This window comes from Capra hircus, chromosome 26 (genome assembly GCF_001704415.2).
Source record: "Capra hircus breed San Clemente chromosome 26, ASM170441v1, whole genome shotgun sequence".
In the NCBI taxonomy this organism is placed as follows: domain Eukaryota; kingdom Metazoa; phylum Chordata; class Mammalia; order Artiodactyla; family Bovidae; genus Capra; species Capra hircus.
Window position 1 is genome coordinate 888,511 of NC_030833.1, and position 16,357 is coordinate 904,867.

Below are 16,357 nucleotides of genomic sequence, written 5' to 3' on the forward strand. Positions count from 1 at the left end.
GCAGGCGGGTGGGGCACGCAGGGTCGGTGCGTCCCACAGGAAGCCATTTCCCAAGGACTCATGTCAAGCCCCTGCTCACACTGATGGCGCCAGACCCACCTGGCTGCGAGAAGCCGCTTCTCTCCTGGGACGCGGGGCAACAGCAGCGGGGCTCGAGGCCGCCCCTGGTCCTCACGGGCTCCAGGAAACCCCCCGAGGCGGAGAGTGCCCACACTCGGGGACCAGGGCCGGATGCAGGGGCAGCCCCCAGAGCCGGCCGCGCGGCTCCTCCGGGCCACCAGGAGGCTGGACGGACTCCCCTGGGGTCGACTCGGACGACCCTAGACACACTGTTCCTGCCTGTACCAGAGAGGGAGCCCACCAAGAAGGGAGCCCGTGACAGTCCTCAGGGGCTCAGAGCTGCCAGCCTGGGGTGCGGGAGCCAGAGTGTGCAGGGGGCCCTGCTCACATTCATTCAAGCAGCGGGTGCAGCCAGCAAACTGCAGGGAGGGCCACCTGCCCGGGGCTGGGCGCAGAGGAAAACTGCCCGAAGCTCTTCATGCAGGAAGGGGACCCGAAGTCAGAGCCAGCAGCCACCATCAGAATGCCAGCTGGGGGTGACAGGCAAAGCCCAGAGTCCACGTGGAAACGCAGAGACCCAGGGCAGACGTAAGAAACTTGAAAAAGAAGAAGCTGGAGGACACACACCCCCTATTTCAAAACTCCCCACTAACTGCAGTCGCCAAGACCCTCTGGTCCTAGCACGCGGACGGATGAGAGATGAAGAAACGGGAATGAGAGGCCAGGAGAAAGCCCGCGCGTCTACGGTCCGCTAAGGGGGGGGACTACACTGAACGAGCAAGGCGGTTCAGTGGGGAGAACAGTCTTTCCAACAAAGAGTGCAGGGCAGCAAGACGTGCACACACCCAAGAACGAGGGCGCCGCCCCAGCTCACACCAGGCACAACATCGAAGTCAGGATGAATCTGGGAACTGCGCGCTGCGTGTGCACAGTCACGTCCCACTCTTTGCGGCCCCGCCAGGCTCCTCTGTCCATGGGACTCTCTAGGCGAGAAGACTGGAGTGGGTTGCCATGCCCTCCTGCAGGGGATCTTCCCGACCCAGGGATCCAACCCAGGTCTCCTGCGTTGCAGGCGGATTCTTCACTGTCTGAGCCACCTACGGCAAGGTGAATCTATAATCTGCATGGAAGAGCTAAAACTATTCAGAAGAAAGACAGGACTAAACCTTCATGGCCTTGGACTGGCAATGGGCTCTGATCTCTCTGCTCTCTCTCCCCCTGTCTTCCCTGTATTTTTTAAACTCAAGTATAGCTGACTGACAATGTCTCAGGTGCACAGCAAAACGGCCCAGTCACATGTGAGTGTGCGTGTGTGTATGTTAATCGCTCAGTCATGTTCAACTCTTTGCAACCCCATGGACTGTATCCTGCCAGGCTCCTCTGTCTATGGAACTCTCCAGGCAAAAATGCTGACGTGGGTAGTCATTCCCTTCGATAGGGGATCCTCCGGACCCAAGGGCTGAACCTGGAGGCCTCCTGCATTTCAGGCAGACTCTTCACCGTCTAGGCTTCCCCTGTGGCTCAGATGGTAAAGAATCCGCCTGCAGTGCGGGAGACCCAGGTTTGATCCCTGGGTTGGGAAGATCCCCTGCAGAAGGGAAAGGCTGCCCACTCCAGTGTTCTGGCCTGGAGAAGTCCATGGACTGTATAGACCATGGGGTCACAGTCGGACACGACCCAGCAATTTGAGCCACCAGGGAAGCCCGTGTGTGTGTGTGCGCGCGCGCGTGTGTGTGCGTGTGTGTGCATGTGTGTGCGTGCGCATGTGTGAGCGCGTGTGTGTGCGTGTGTGTGCGTGCGTGTGTGTGCGTGTGAGCGCGTGTATGTGTGCACATGTGTGCGAGTGTGTGAGCGTGTGTGTGCGGGTGTGTGAGCGTGTGTGTGCGTGTGTCTGTGTGCATGTGTGTGCGTGCGCATGTGTGAGCGCGTGTGTGCGTGCGTGTGTGTGCGCACATGTGTGAGTGTGTGTGCGTGTGAGCGCGTGTATGTGTGCACATGTGTGTGCACGTGTGCGGGTGTGTGTGAGCGTGTGTGCGGGTGTGTGTGAGCGTGTGTGTGAGCGTGTGTGAGTGCATGCGTGTGTGTGAGCGCACATGTGTGCATGTGTGTGCGTGTGTGAGCGTGTGTGTGAGTGCATGTGTGTGTGAGCGCAGCGTGTGTGCATGTGTGTGCGTGTGTGAGCGCACATGTGTGCATGTGTGTGCGTGTGTGAGCGTGTGTGAGAGTGCATGTGTGTGAGCGCGCGTGTGTGCATGTGTGTGCGTGTGTGCGCGCGTGTGCATGTGTGTGCGTACGTGTGCACGCGTTCGTGTGCGTGTCTGCGCGTGTGCGTGCGTGCGCGCACGCGTGCGTGTGTGTATGTCTGTGTGCACACATTCTTTTTCAGGCTCTTTTCCGCTACAGGTCATAAGAAGCTGCTGAAGAGAGCCCACTGAGGTGCACCGCAGGGCCTCGGCTTACCTCGCTTCGTATTCTGTAGCGCATAGTCAAGTCCCTCAGTCGTGTCTGACTCTGCAGCCCCAGGGACTGTAGCCCGCCAGGCTGCTCTGTCCATGGGACTCTCCAGGCGAGAACACTGGGGTGGGCTGCGTGCCCTCCTCCAGGGTGTCTTCCCGACCCAGGGATGGAACCCGCATCTCCTGTGTCTTGGGCACTGCAGGCGGGCTCTTCGCTGCTGAGCCCCTGGGAAGCCTTGTATTCGGTAGTGCGCGCCTGCCAATCCCGAATTCCCACGTTAGCACCCCCCGGCCCCTTTGTAACCTAGAGCTTTGTTTTCTTTAGTCTGTTTCTCTGAGTCTGTTTCTGTGCCATAGACAGGGCCGTCTGCTCCATGCTGTAGGGTCCACATGTGAGTGACATGCGTGCTCCTCTGACTCATCTCTGTGCTGCTCTCCAGGCCCATCCGTGCTGCTGCCAGGGGGACTCGCTCGCTCCTGCTCACAGCTGAGCGGTATCCCACGCACACGCGCACCACGGCCTCCTTCTCTACCCGTCTGCCTGTGGACACGCAGGCTGCCTCCGTGTCGGGGTTGTTGGGAACACTACCGCTGTGAAGGACACCGGGGCACAGGCCTCTGCCTGAATCAGCTCTTGTCTCTTCCAGGTACGTGCCCAGGAGTGGGCCTGCAAGACCCTCGGTGGCTCTGCGTCTCATGTATAAGGAATCTCCATACTGTTCCCCACAGTGGCTGGACCAGTTCACACTCCCCCATAGAAGTGCATGCCTCAGCGTGACTCTGAGCAAGCAAGAGAAAACAAGCAGGATCATCATTTCAGTTCAGAACGCAAAAAAAAAAAAAAAAAAAAAAAAAAAAAAAAAAAAAAAAAAAAAAAAAAAAAAAAAAAACAAAAGCGCATGGCAGGAGAGGACAGTCAGGATCATCAGTTGTCAGGGAAACGCAGATCAATGCGCTGCACGCCCAGCAGGGCGGCTAGGCTCAAACAGACGAATAATAACAAGTGTTGTTTCTGGATGTGGAAAAACCGGAACCCTTGTGCGATGCTGGTGGGAATTCAAAATGGTGCAGACACTCCGGGAAACAGTCTGGCAGTCCCTCGAGAAGTTATGCACAGCTATCCTATGACTCAGCAATTCCACGCCTGGATACATACCCGAGGGAGGCTGAAACATGTTCACACAAAACCTTACACACAAATGTTCACAGCCACATGGTTCACAAGAGCCAAACGCCCACCAGCTGCTGGATGGACGCAGCGTGGCCTGCGCTTCTAGGAGGCAGCGCTCGGTCGTGGACAGGGCAGGCTCTGCTACACGCACAGCGTGGATGAGCCCTGACCACAGGGGAACAAAGAGGAGTCAGATCAGGAGTCCAAAGCCACGTGCAGAACGCGTCCAGAACAGGCCGATCCACAGACACGGGGTGGACCAGCGGAGGCCAGGGTCTGGGGTGCGGGGGTGGGGAGTGACCGCCGACGGTGCCCCGAGGGCCGGGCAGTGTGGCGGCTGCTCAGCCTGGAGAACACGTGAAAACGCTGAGCGGCGGGCGCAGGGAGAGCGGAACTCACAGTGTCTGAAGTCTGTCTCAACGTTTACATGATAATGTGTGAGTTAGTCGAGTCTGACTCTTTGCGACCCCCATGGGCTGTAGCCCGTCCAGCCCTTTGTCCATGGGATTCTCCAGGTAGGAACGCTGGAGTGTGCGGCCATGTCCTTCTCCACAGACGATGATAACAGCTAACGAGCGCGGCCAGTGCAGACCTCCCAGCGGAACGACCGACCCTCCACTGTGGGAACCTTCACAACACGTGGGCCGCAGCCGGGGCAAGACCGGAGGGGGGTCCAGGCCTAAGGGGCCACGCGGGAGGGAGCCACCACGTCGCCTGCCCGACAGCAAGTACAAAGGCCAGAGCACAGCACCCTAGGCGTGCTGAGCGGGTTTCCTGCAGAGCCAGGAGGGACCTCACCACCCGCTCTGGCTCAGCAGCACCTCACCAGGTCCTTACCAGGGACCCTGAGAGGAGGACAGGCCACTCGGGGGCCCGAGGGTGCCAGGCTGGGGCTGAAGGGGCAGCAAGGAGAGGCCCAGCATTGGGGATGCTGAGTGCCTGCTCCCTGCGAGGTCACGCAGCCTTGGGCCCTGGCATCTCCCGGGAGTGGGGACCCCACGAGGACAGGAAGAGCCTCGGCCGGGGCCGTGCGGGGCTGGATCTTGCAGGGAGCCCAGAACTCGGCCAACAGAGGGCGCTGGGCTGCGGGGACGTGCCACCCGGGACCAGCCCTGCCTCGAACAGTCCAGAAGCTCGGGGCCAGGCCCAGGGACTCAGCAGCCCGTCTGCAACAGGCAGGACTGCCCTGGAGGTGCCTCCACCCAAGCTCTACTCGCCAGGACACACGGACGGACACGCAGCCAGGCTCTGGACGGGGCACTGCGCCCGCCCAGCCCGTTCCAGAGAAACAGGCCCAGCACAGGGGTGCAGCTCCACGGCCCCGCCAGGCGGGCTCCGCCCAGCAGTCAGGGCTCCATTCTCTTACTAACCGTCAGAACCTCGTTTTGTGTCCACAGCACAGGTCTGTGGCGCAGCAGCTGCCCAAAACACTGAGGTCTCCCCGGGGTCCGTCTGGGCCAGCGGCTCGAAGGCAGCGCCCTGCAGAAAGCAGAGGAGGCGCTTTGGGGAACTCCGGGGCTTGCCACGGGACTGTCCTTATGAAAAACAAACTCTCAGGATCATCACGGCACACAGACGTCAACTTCCCCCTGGAAGCTAGGACCAATTCTCAACTTTCTGAGTGGAGAGGTCACACGCTGGTGCTTCCACTTTGCCACCCTGGGCTCCTCGGGCAGCCCTCCGGACAGACCCCTGCGCCTGGCGCACCTCCAAGGGCCGGCAGTCTCCAGCGGCACCCCCGAGCGCTCAGAGCGTGCACCCTCCTGGGCCTGAGTCCCTGCGTCCTCCCCTTCCGCACCGCCTCTTATCGGTTGTTAAACAGGCAGACGGGTCACAGGCAGCTCCCTAGAGGGGGGGCCGACTGTCCACACCGAGGTCTGGCCCCCGCGCATCCCCTGCAGGGCCCGGGGCCCAGCGTGATCAGGTGCACAGACCGTTACCGTCCTGCAGCGCTGGCTTCCAGCTCACCGCCCATGCAGGCCAGGCCAGCCCACACGGGCCACGCGGCCTCCCCAGCAGGCCTGGCTCCCCGCTTCCTGCACTGCTGCCGCCTGCGACGGCCCCAGCGGCCACCCTGCCTGAGCTCGCCGGCTGACTCGCGTGTCCCAGAGCCTTCAGCACCCGGCCCTGCGTCCCGGCCCAGGAGACGCTCCGTGATCTCTGTGTTGGGGCGTCGCCCAAGCGAGTCACTGCCGAGGTCCCTGATTGTCTCCGGCTTGCACTCAGCAGCCGGGGCAGCCTGGGACCGCACACAAGCCGTGAGCCAGGGGATCTGGGTCAGCGCACCCTCTGCCCTGTAAGCCAAGGGGGTCGGGAGCCCGGCCCCAGAGGCCATGAGCTGGTGGACCTGCGGGCTTCTAGAGCCTCCCGGACCCCAGGCCTCGGGACCCCCAGCACCTCCTCCAAACACTCCGCCCACTCCCAGAACACCCCTCCCAGACCCTGCCCCCCCAGGCCCCACCTGCCCCACCTCTCCCGGCCACAGACCTGCTCCATCAGCCAAGGACGGGAGGGGCAGGCATGGGGTGTGTCGGGCCAGGGGCAGCTCGAGGGAGGCTGCCAGTTCAGAGAGGCCGGGAGGAGCTCTGGGGCTGGGCTGGTGGGAGTGCGGTATGGGGAGGGGCCCGGGGCACCGCCTCCAGGCTCAGGCCCTGGGGGCGGGGCCCACCTGCAGGGTGCCCAGTGAGCTCCCCCGGGTGGGCAGCTGCGCTCACCACCCTCAAACACGAGCCTCTGCAGTGCGGGTGCCAGCGCATACCTGAGCTCGGTGGAAGCTGGCCCCGAGGCCCGGGAGCCCCGGGCCACCCCCACCCCCTGCCCCGTATCCCCAGCAGCCCCAGTGTCCCCAGGGCCACGCGCACAAGGCCGAGGTCCTGGGGGCCGGTGCTCGGCCACCGAGGCAAGCCGCCACCTGCTCTGCTGAGACAGCCCTGCGTCCGCCCCGCTGGCCAGCTCCCGCCACACGCCCACGCCCTGCCAGCTGCGCTGATAACCACGACCCCGTCCCCGCCGGCCTGCTGCCCCCCTGCCTGGGCCGCTCACCCTGCAGGCGGCCGGGAGGGAAGCAACCGCGCCTCAGCAAAAACAGGAAGTTACAACAGGTCTGCAAACTGTGACAGGGATGGAGGAGAAGCAAAAGCAGAGCAGCTGAGCAGCCGTCCCCACAGACTCGCTGGCTGCTCGGACAGATGCCGTTCTCAACAGAGTGGATCCAACTGAAGGGAAAGCCCACATCACCGCAAATTCCAGCACAGCCACCACACGTCACATTCCGCCCTGTGGCGTGGGGCAGACAGCCCTGCCCTGGGCCGGGCGTGTGCCCCCAAGACGCCCCAGCTACGCCCTGGGCAGAAGAGACGCAGCAGGGGAGAGTGCCCAGGGCGCCAGCAGGCAGACCGGGACGGTGGGCCTCCCGGCCCTGCCTGGCGGTCTCCCGGGGCAGCGGCCCCAGCAACACTGTGGAAGGAGCCCACGAGGGTGCTGGCAGCGCTGACGGCTGGAGCCAGGCTGCCCCCCACGACAGGGCTCACCGCGGGGCCAGAGCACCCCTGCCCAGCTCTCCACCACCCATGCGGACGCTGCCCCGAAGCCCCTGAAGGCGGGGCAGGGGCTCGGAGCGGGGGTCTCAGGCCTCTGGCCCAGCCCAGGTGGACCCCAGAGCAGCCCCTCCAGGAGGGCCGCAGGGTCCTGAGCCCCCTCCCCGGGGACGCAGGCCCGAGCAGGGACCGCCATACCCCACAGGCCTCCGCAGAGGCCCAACGTGCAGAAATGACCACCGGGCCGGACACAGGCGGCAAGAGGCCGGGCTAGGCTGGGGGCAGGCCTCTCGGAGCCTGAACACCTGCCCCCACACGGGGACCAGAGGCAGACGCTGTCCCTAAAGGGGGTGGCACAGGCCACAGGGCCGCCTCGTGCTCTTCCAGCACCAAGTGGCTGGAAATGCAGGCACCTGCCCGCACCCTGCTGCCCTGCGCAACATCACCCTCCCCGCCCTCGAGCCCAGACGGGCACGGACAAGCCCGCGGGGCTGCCCCTGGGGCAGCTTCCCAGGCTCCCTGAGCCCTGGGCGCAGGCGAGCCACCCACAGGCCGGTCGGAGCTGAACCGAGGCCGCGCTGGGCTCACAGCCCCTCTGCCAAGAGAGAAGGCAGCGGGGCGGGTGTGGGGGCCAGCTCCTAACCTGGGGAGGTGCACCCCGTGTCAGGGTCAGCAGGAGGGGGCGCGCCCGAGCCCTACCCTCGCACAGACTGAGCAGACCCCTCGGGGGCAGGGCGCGGGACTCGGCCGGCACGCCAGCCCCGCAGGGAGGGGCGCTGTCCGCCACCCCCGGCCACAGCAGAGCCCCGGACGGCGGCCCCGCGCCCCCACAAGACACTGCTCAGAGGGGCGCCCAAGTCACGACCTACTGCTGTCCGGACAAAGCAGGCCTCTCCTAGCTCCCTCTGCACCCCACACCCAGGGAGGGAGAAGCGTGACCCCCAAGGAGCCACTGCCGTCCACACAGGCAACAGTTTGCCAAAAACCATCCGTGAAACATGGCAAACTGTCCACCTGTGTGGGACGCTGGCTGGTCTGTCCAGCCAGCAGAGCAGCGCTTGGCAGAAGGGCCCCAGACAGCCCGAGCTGTGGGACCCACGGTGATGACAGCTGCGGGGGCCGCAGACGGCCAGGAGGGCTGGGCTTCAGGCTGGACGGTGGGGCACGGTGGCAAACGTTCATGCTCAGACCAGGGGCTCCACTCTCGCGGGGCGAGCTGCCGGAAATGCGAGTCCGGTCTGCCCCGACAGCCACACCTGCACACCGAAGCGAGAACAGCTCTGACACTGGGCCCTGGTGCCCACAAGGTGCCAGGCTGGGGGGCACTCACCTTCCCCAACTCAGCACCCGCCCAGCTCTGACGGGGTCCTGCCAGCCAGCGGGCTGGCGGCAAGTCCGGTTCCACGGCCATCGGAGCGGGACCCCAAATCCCGGCCCCGCACCGCTGGTCAGAGACCAGCAGGCCTGATCACCCCAAAGCATGACGAAAGCCCAGAGCTTGTAATTAACGGGGGGGCAGAGAAGGCAGCAGAGAGCTGGGCAGTGACCTGTGACAAGAGGGTGTGTGCTGCCACCCCAGGGGCCGGGACTCCTGGCCTGATGCCAAAGCACGGAGACGGGAGGGCGCGCCCACCGGAGGATGGGGGCGCAGCTGCAGGCACTCACGGGGCGCAGGCTGGGGTCACGCATCAGGGCCCCTGGGAAGGAGCACGTGAGTGTGCTGGGCCATCCTGCTGGCCACACCCGTGCTGAGGGACCCACCAGGAAGCCTGAGCACACCCAGCCCAGGACACGGGCGAGGCTGCGGCTGCGGCCCACCGAGGCCTTGTGGGGACGGCAGGGACAGGCCGGCCAGAGCCAGGGGCCCACGCCCGCCGGGGCACCCCACCCCCCATGACCCCCGGCGGCCACTGTGTCACTGTCCCTCCTCCCTGCCTGAGGCGAAAACGGCCCAGGATCACGAGGACCCACGCTGACCCACGGCCGTGCTCCCAAGATGGCTGGGCTTCTTACTCGAGGGAAAAGCAAAGCTCCGTGAGCCTGGGCAGTGCAGTGTGTGTCCCTGACGGTCAGGACCCCTCGCCCCGCGCGGGGACGGTCAGGATCCCTCGCCGTGTGCATCCCTGATGGTCAGGACCCCTCGCCGTGTACATGGCCGCCCACCCCGACCCGCTCCAGGAGCTCGAGGTCTGGTGCTGAGCAGGCGGCGTGCGGGGTCAAGTGCAGGGCGCCCCCACACCCTGCGGCCCTCGCTGCTCAGCCCGCTTGCCTCCTCCCGCGGTGCAGCCTGAGCCCCATGCCGCCCCCATCCCCGCACACGCAGTGACCCAAGGGGACCCCTGCCCCAGAGCCACGTCCATCTCCCAAAGAAAGAAGCCGGCAGTCCCTCGAGCTGCACTCACGGTTTGCTTTAGAAAACAGGTCTCATCACCAGAACTAAGTGGATGCAGGGACCACAACTGAAGAAGGGTCGGGAAGACCCTGGGAAGCCCGGGATGCTCCCCAGACAGAGGCCCACGTGTGCCCAGCCTCACCCAGATGGGCAAAGAAAGGGTGTCCCCACAGGCTCAGGAACACACGGGCCACACCTACCCTCCAAACCCAGAGTTACAGAAACCGTCACAGCAACAGGGCCGGTGACGCCTCTCGTCACCTTGACAGCCTGCAGCCCCCGCGCCTCAGCTGCACCAGGGAGCGGCCTGTCACCTCAACAGCCGGCAGCCCCGAGCCAGCCCCACGCCTCAGCCGCACCAGGGAGCGGCCCTTCACCCGTACACATCACCGAGGGCAAGACCCCCAGCATCCCCTGGGGGGTGCCGTCCCGAAGCTCAGAGCCCGTGTCCCCCAGGGTGGGCCGTCCTGCAGCTCAGAGCCTTTCTCGGGGTGTACTGCCCACCCCGGCCAGCACAAGACCTCATGTCCAGTCACCCCTCAGGCTCATCAGCAGAGCACCCTGGGCCCCGGTTAACTGAGGCAGCTGCCTCCGTGTCCACTAGGGAATGTGCCACAGTCTCACCCCTCTCCCCTCCCTCCCCGGGCCCATGACCAACCCCCTGAAACTCACTCAGGTGGGAAGGGGGCCCCGCCCCGCAGACACGGAGCGAGCAGGGCCGTGGCCCGGGAGACACAGAGCGGGGGGCTGACACGCCCCTCAGACCCACCACTACCTTTTGGACGAGCCTCCCAGCCCGGTGCTGACCTCTCCGCACCAGAGCCTATTCCTGGATGGGGCCCACCTCCCCGCAGAACCTGCTGCCCCGCTTCCCGCCCCTGCCCACTCGGGCAGGCACTGGGGGGTCCACACTGAAGGAGCTGTCCTGCCCCGGCTCCTCAGCAAGGCTCGCCCCCTCCCCTAGGCAGCCTCCCTGCTTCCTCACCCCTACTCCTGGGTCAGATGGCGGGCTCCATTAAACGATGGACGTCACCTGGGAGGCAGGCCTGGTCCAAGTTCTGTAACTTCCGAATCAGACCTGGCACATGGTGGAATTGCTCCCAGCAGGGGCTCCCTTCCCAGAGGCAAATGGCCACCGGAGACGACCCCAGTCAGCAGCGGCAGCCCCTCCTCCATGGAAGGCTCAGTCTACGTGCCGACGGAGCTCACGACGCAGGCCCAGAGCCTGACCGCGCGGAAAGACGCGGCCTGAGAGGCAGCGGGTGTGAACACGCCCCAGGACCCCATCCTTCAGGGCTGTCCCCCCGGCTGCCCCGCAGGGCTCACGCCACTGGGTTCAAAACACGCAAAACATCCACGACGTTAAAGCTGAGCAGCATCTCCACCACAGCAGCCTCCGCCCTCCCCCAGAGTCTGCAGCGCTGATAAAGCAGGAAAGGCCGCAGGTGACCGTGTGCAGCAGCGGCCAGCAGGGATGGTGGCAGACGGAGGGGGCAGGGACACCTGCGGACAGACGGGCTGCAGACCCAAGGCGCACCGCGGTGGTGGGACCGCAGCTCGCTGCGGCCACAAGGAGGTGTGTAGTGCAGGCACGGCCTCCTGACCTGGGGGAGCAACCCCGAAACCCCGCCAGGCTGAACCCCACCACCCTGGAGCCCGGCGGGACCCCATCTACAGAGAGACCCAAACTCAGGCACACAGACCAAATTCCCACAGGGGAAGTACGCAGAGGTCCCAGGTCAGAGGCGGTGAAGCCAGAAGGACACGGAAACACCTCCCCGCTGTCCATCTCTCCCCCACGGCCGTCCCCACGCTGCCAGGGGGCTGGGGGAGGGCTGCAGAGAGGCCCAGGGCCCAGCCTCACCCTGGCCGGCTCCACAGCCCTCGGGGGCCTCAAGGCTTAAGGGACAGTGCAGGGAAGCACCGCCTCTGAAACCGAGACGCGCCACCGTCCTCGAGGAGATCCGGCCACCGGTCCTCAGCTCCAGCCAGACGCTCTGGCCCTTGCCTGGGGTTGGGGTCTCCTCCTGCCTCCTGGGCGTCTGTGTAGAGAGCTTGTTAAAGGCCAGAGTCCAGAGAGACGAGCTCCCGTGAGGCAGGAGTGAGGAGACGTGCTCCTGGGAGGCGGGGGAGAGGCCCAGCACAAGACTTTGAGAAAAGACAGGGGCCGCTGGGTGCTGGAGGATGTGGAGAAATCGGAGCCCTCGAGCTGGGCTGGTGAGGACGCTGAGCGCGAGACGCTGCAGAACGGCCGGCAGTTCCTCAAAAGGCTCAACGCGAGTCACCGCAGGCCCGGCCGACCCCCGACCCAGGAACGGGCTCAGGAGAAGCAGAGTGTGCACGGCAGGGCGCCCGGACACCCGGCGCCAGCGGGGGACAAACACGGCCGGACGGCAGAACGGTCCTCGGCCGCCAGAGTGACTGACACGCTGACATCCAGCTGCTGAGCTCTGAAAACGCCGAGCCAGCTGTTTTACAAGCTCACGTGAGACCCCCGGACAGGCAGAAGCACAGAGACAGGAAGCAGACAGGCGGCGACCAGGCGCTGGGGGCTTCTGGGGAGACGGCGAGAATTAGGGGGAGGGGGCAGCTCAGGCGTATGGGGTGTCCTTCCCAGAAAACAAGTTTACACCGACTGTGGGGACAGTCACACAGCTGTGTGACACCAGAAACCGCTGGGCTGCACACCTCACAGGAGTGAGGTCCCTGTACGCGAATGACACCTTGGTGAAGCCATCGCCAAATGCAACTCCTCGAAGAAGTGGGAGGACTCCCCCCCGTCAGAGCAGGCGAGCGGGCCAGGACCAAGGCCGCCCCGCACGAGGCCCCCGCGGGGCCCCTGCACCCTGGGTTGGAGGGGGCAGCCCTGCACACAGGGCTGGGGAGGCAGAGACAGAGCTGGAGGGGGACCCAGGGCAGGGGGCTTTCAGGACGGAATGGGAACGGGGCTACAGAGCAAACGGACGGTGCTGGAGGGAGACGTACAAGTGAGTGAGGCGCCCAGCCCGGTGCAGGGGCTCCCAGACCCCGATGCACAGCCACGGCAGCCCCAGGTCCAGGCACAGAGAGGGCTGCTCCTGAGCAGACCAGGGGAGATGGGGAGCAGCTCAGGAAGGGAAGCGGCCGGGAAGGCACGGCAGGACCGGTGCTCCAGGCAGACACCCAAGAGCGAGCCGCGCTCTCAGAACCCCGCTGTTGGCTTCATCTCCCTCCCAAGAAGCAGCCTTACCATGTAAGGGTGGGACCGAGCTCTGAAGCCACAGCTACAAGAATCCACCTTCCCAGCTAACTTCTGGCAAAAAACAAGCCCACCACGTAAAGAACCAAAAGCTAGCAACCTCACTTTGTCTAAAAGCCAGCCATCTCAAGCAAAGCAGTCAGGTGAGGAGCGCTTGCCAGCAAGCAGCTGGGGACAGCAGGAGTCCAACCGGCGACTGCGGAGAGCCCTGGGCTCCCTGGGGACACGCAGAACAAGCGGGCAGCACAGCCAATGCCAGGCCCCAGCCGGGGGGCAGCCCCCCGCTGCAGGCTCGCCCCCAGCCAAGACGGAGGCCCTGGGTCCAGCAGCTTTGTCCACAGCAGGACAACACGAGGGCTCACGCTCGTCTCACCATCTCCCGCGTGGCCGGCAGGGCCTGTCAGGGCTGTGAGGACACCTTCCTTCTAAGAGCACCTTCAGCGGGCTCAGTTTCCGCCATCCTGTCTCTCTGGACTGACCAGTAGGGACTGACCGAGGACTCTTCGGGCGCTCCTTAATTGAGCGGGAACAGTGTGAACCACTGTACTGTGGACTCTGCCCACCCCCTGGTGTATAGCAGCGCACAGTGGGGAGCAACCCGGGGGCCTGTTGGGGACAAGGTGCTGAGCCATCCCAGACCCGAGGGAACCCGGAGGGCAGGTGAGGACACAGCCGACCACAGACAGGACGCTCTGCGGGTCGCAGGGGGTTAGGGCCAAGCCACGTGGAAGTCTACACCCAGCGCTGCACGGGGTCACGGCTGGATGAGGAGGGGCAGCCAGGGAGCTCACGGGGCTGCACAAGCAAACACAGTCACCTGTCGCTTGAGCACGAAAGGAGAATTCGCCCACCCCAGAAGGGCCATCCCCCACCCGCCTGCATCCCCCAGGAGGGGGCCGACGCCGCCCACCGCGCGGCCAGGCCACGCGGCCGAGCGTGGTTTCCAGATGATGATACTGGGCCGTCTGAACAGCGTCAGTGTGCAGGGAGCACGCCACAAGACAGAGTCACGGAGCAGCCCTCCTGAGGGCTCCTACGAACCGAAGAGTCAACGCGTCCTTCACTCAGGCATCGGCTCCTTTCCCCGGCCAGGCTCCGGGGACGGGTCCATACCCACCCCTGCTTCTCCAGGCCGCTGAGGAGGGACAGTCCCCAGCCAAGCTGCGCACGTTAAGAAAAGACGTGGGTGAGGACAGATACGTCTCTCCTGGCCCTTGAGTCGAAAGCCACCGAGCAGAATTAACCTGTGCACTGCTTACCAAGACAAAGGCTCCTTCGTGATACAAACAAGATGCAGCACTCCACACAGCCTTTCAGAAGAATGGAAAGCCGGAGAGAGTCTGGTGCTAACCAAAAGCAAACCAAGTGAGCCACTTTAACATCCATGGAAGGAAGCATGTGTATACAGCTGAAACACGACAGAAATGCTAGAACTCGGAATCAAAAGACTATTGGGAAGAATGTCTGCACAGCAAAATTCTCTTCCCTTTGAGACTGAAATACCCCACCGTGCTTAATTTTCCTGACATTTCTGAGGCTCTGAAGCCACAGCTAACGGATCTGGATCACCTGAGTAAAGCCATGTTAGAGTGGATGTTACTGGAAAGCCAAGAATAGAATGCTAAATATACAGACACACACCCAGACCAGGCACTTTTGTAGAAAATGATCAAACGTGAAACTAGATAGAGTGTCCTGTCCATGCCAGAGAGCAGGCAGCTCACCTCCAGCAGGGAAGTGCAAAACATCGCGCCTGGAAGCTAAAACAAGAAAAACCCAAAAATAGCGCCTACCTTTGATTAATAAAACCACTCCTCGCCTGTGCATGAACTTAGCCTAAGAAACACCTCACCGATGCTCACTGCCAGCCAGCAAAGGAAGGCAGGGGTGGAAGGCATGTTTGCCCATGGTCTGCTTGGCCAAGCGGCTGCCCCACCGCTCACCTCCGCGGGGGTGGGGGGGGGGTGTAGTGCGGGGCTGCCTGGAGCTCCATCTGGGCCATCACCCTCTTTTCCTAAACAAGCATGCCACTTGGAGCCGCATTCTGCTTTATTTGGGTTGGCAGTGTAAGTACCAACAGCAGGGTGGCACCGCGGCTGCAACGTGAACTAGGTCAGCCAGGCCTGCCTCCGGAGCCGGGGGAGCACCAGGCCTTGGCTGACTCTTCTCCCAGTGGCCTCGGGTGCCGGGTGGGAGGCCCCAGAAGGTAAAGGCCTTGGACAGTCAGCATCCTTTTTCTGGCCTTGAAAAGCTTCTCTCATCTTTCTCTTTAACAGGCAAGAAACGTAAAGTCCTCCAGGCTTTCAACAGAAGCCCCTTGTTTGAGAACTAGAGAGATACTAAGTTACAAGGTAAAATGAGGGCGCCCACACTTGGGGGCAGCCACAGGCGGCTAGGCAGGGAGACAGGTAGACCGGCAGAGGCCAGGGCCATGGACTGGAGAGTTGGGAGTCAGCGGCCAGAAGTCAGGGATTGGGCCCAGGAGACACGGGCTGGGGTCTGGGAACCAGCGTTCAGGGTCAAACTTCCTGGGTCAACATTGGGTACCAGGGTGTGGGGCCCTGGAACTGGGGTTTGGGGTCAGGATTTGGGGACCCTGGACAGGGATCAGGACTAGGACTTAGGGACCTAGGTTCAGGGGCTGGTCTCCGGGTTCAACCCATGGAGTCTGAAGGCTGGACCTGGAGACCAGGATTCCAGGGACGGGGCTAGGCTCCCGGGTCCAGCGCTCAAGTCTGTGCCTGGGTGCCAGGGATCCGGCCCGAGTCCCGAGGTCCTGGGGCTCAGGACTCAGGGTCTGGGTCCTGGGACTTCGGGCTTCAGGACCGAGATCCTGGTCCCGGGGCTCAGGGTCCGCGGTCCGGGGGTCCGGGATCCCGGGTCCGGCGCCACACTTACGTCGTCGAAGAGCGAGCCCACGTTGGCCGTGACCAGCAGCACCGCGGTGCCCGGAGCAGCCGCCTTGCCCGCCATCGCGGCCTGGGCCGGGGCAGCCGCTCTCCGGAGCCGGCCGGCCGGGGTCTCCGCGCGCCGCGGCGTCAGCTGCGCCGAGGGCCGGCCCCGGGGCGCATCGCGGGCTCGGCCGGTCGGGCCGGGCCGGGCCGGGGTCCAGCCGCGCTCGCTCTCGATCTCCGCGGCCCCACGCCCGTCGCTCTCCGCCGGCGATCACCGCGGCCCGGGCGCAGCCATTAGATTCGCGGCCGCCGGAGCTCCCGCAGCGCCACCGCCGCCGAGAGCAGAGGCGAGGCCCGCCCGGGCCGGGGGCGGGGCGAGGGCGGGGCGAGGGCGGGGCGGGGCCTGCGGAAGGAGGAACGGGGTGCGAGGGGCGGGGCCTGAGGGGGCGGGGCGGGTGCTGGGGAGGGGAGGGGCATGAGGGCGGGGCGGGGCTGGGAAGGGGAGGGGCGTGCGAGGAGGGCGGGGAGGCCATAGGAGGGGCGGGCCTTGGAGGACAGGGCGGGCCCCGAAGGGCGGGGTCTGCTCGGGGCGCTCGGGCGTTAGCCTCCG

General features: G+C 64.5%; 1 protein-coding gene across 2 annotated transcripts in view; it reads right to left on the reverse strand.

Moving 5' to 3' along the window:
• The window catches only part of INPP5A (inositol polyphosphate-5-phosphatase A), a 150,838-nt gene extending 134,738 nt beyond the window's left edge, over window positions 1-16,100 (reverse strand). Inside the window, exon 1 of one of the 2 annotated variants that reach the window (XM_018041258.1) lies at window positions 15,752-16,100. In XM_018041258.1, coding sequence (XP_017896747.1) covers window positions 15,752-15,826 — 75 coding nt within the window. In that variant the 5' untranslated portion in view covers window positions 15,827-16,100. The remainder of the gene's footprint in view (window positions 1-15,751) is intronic. The other variant, XM_018041259.1, reaches the window with a different exon arrangement.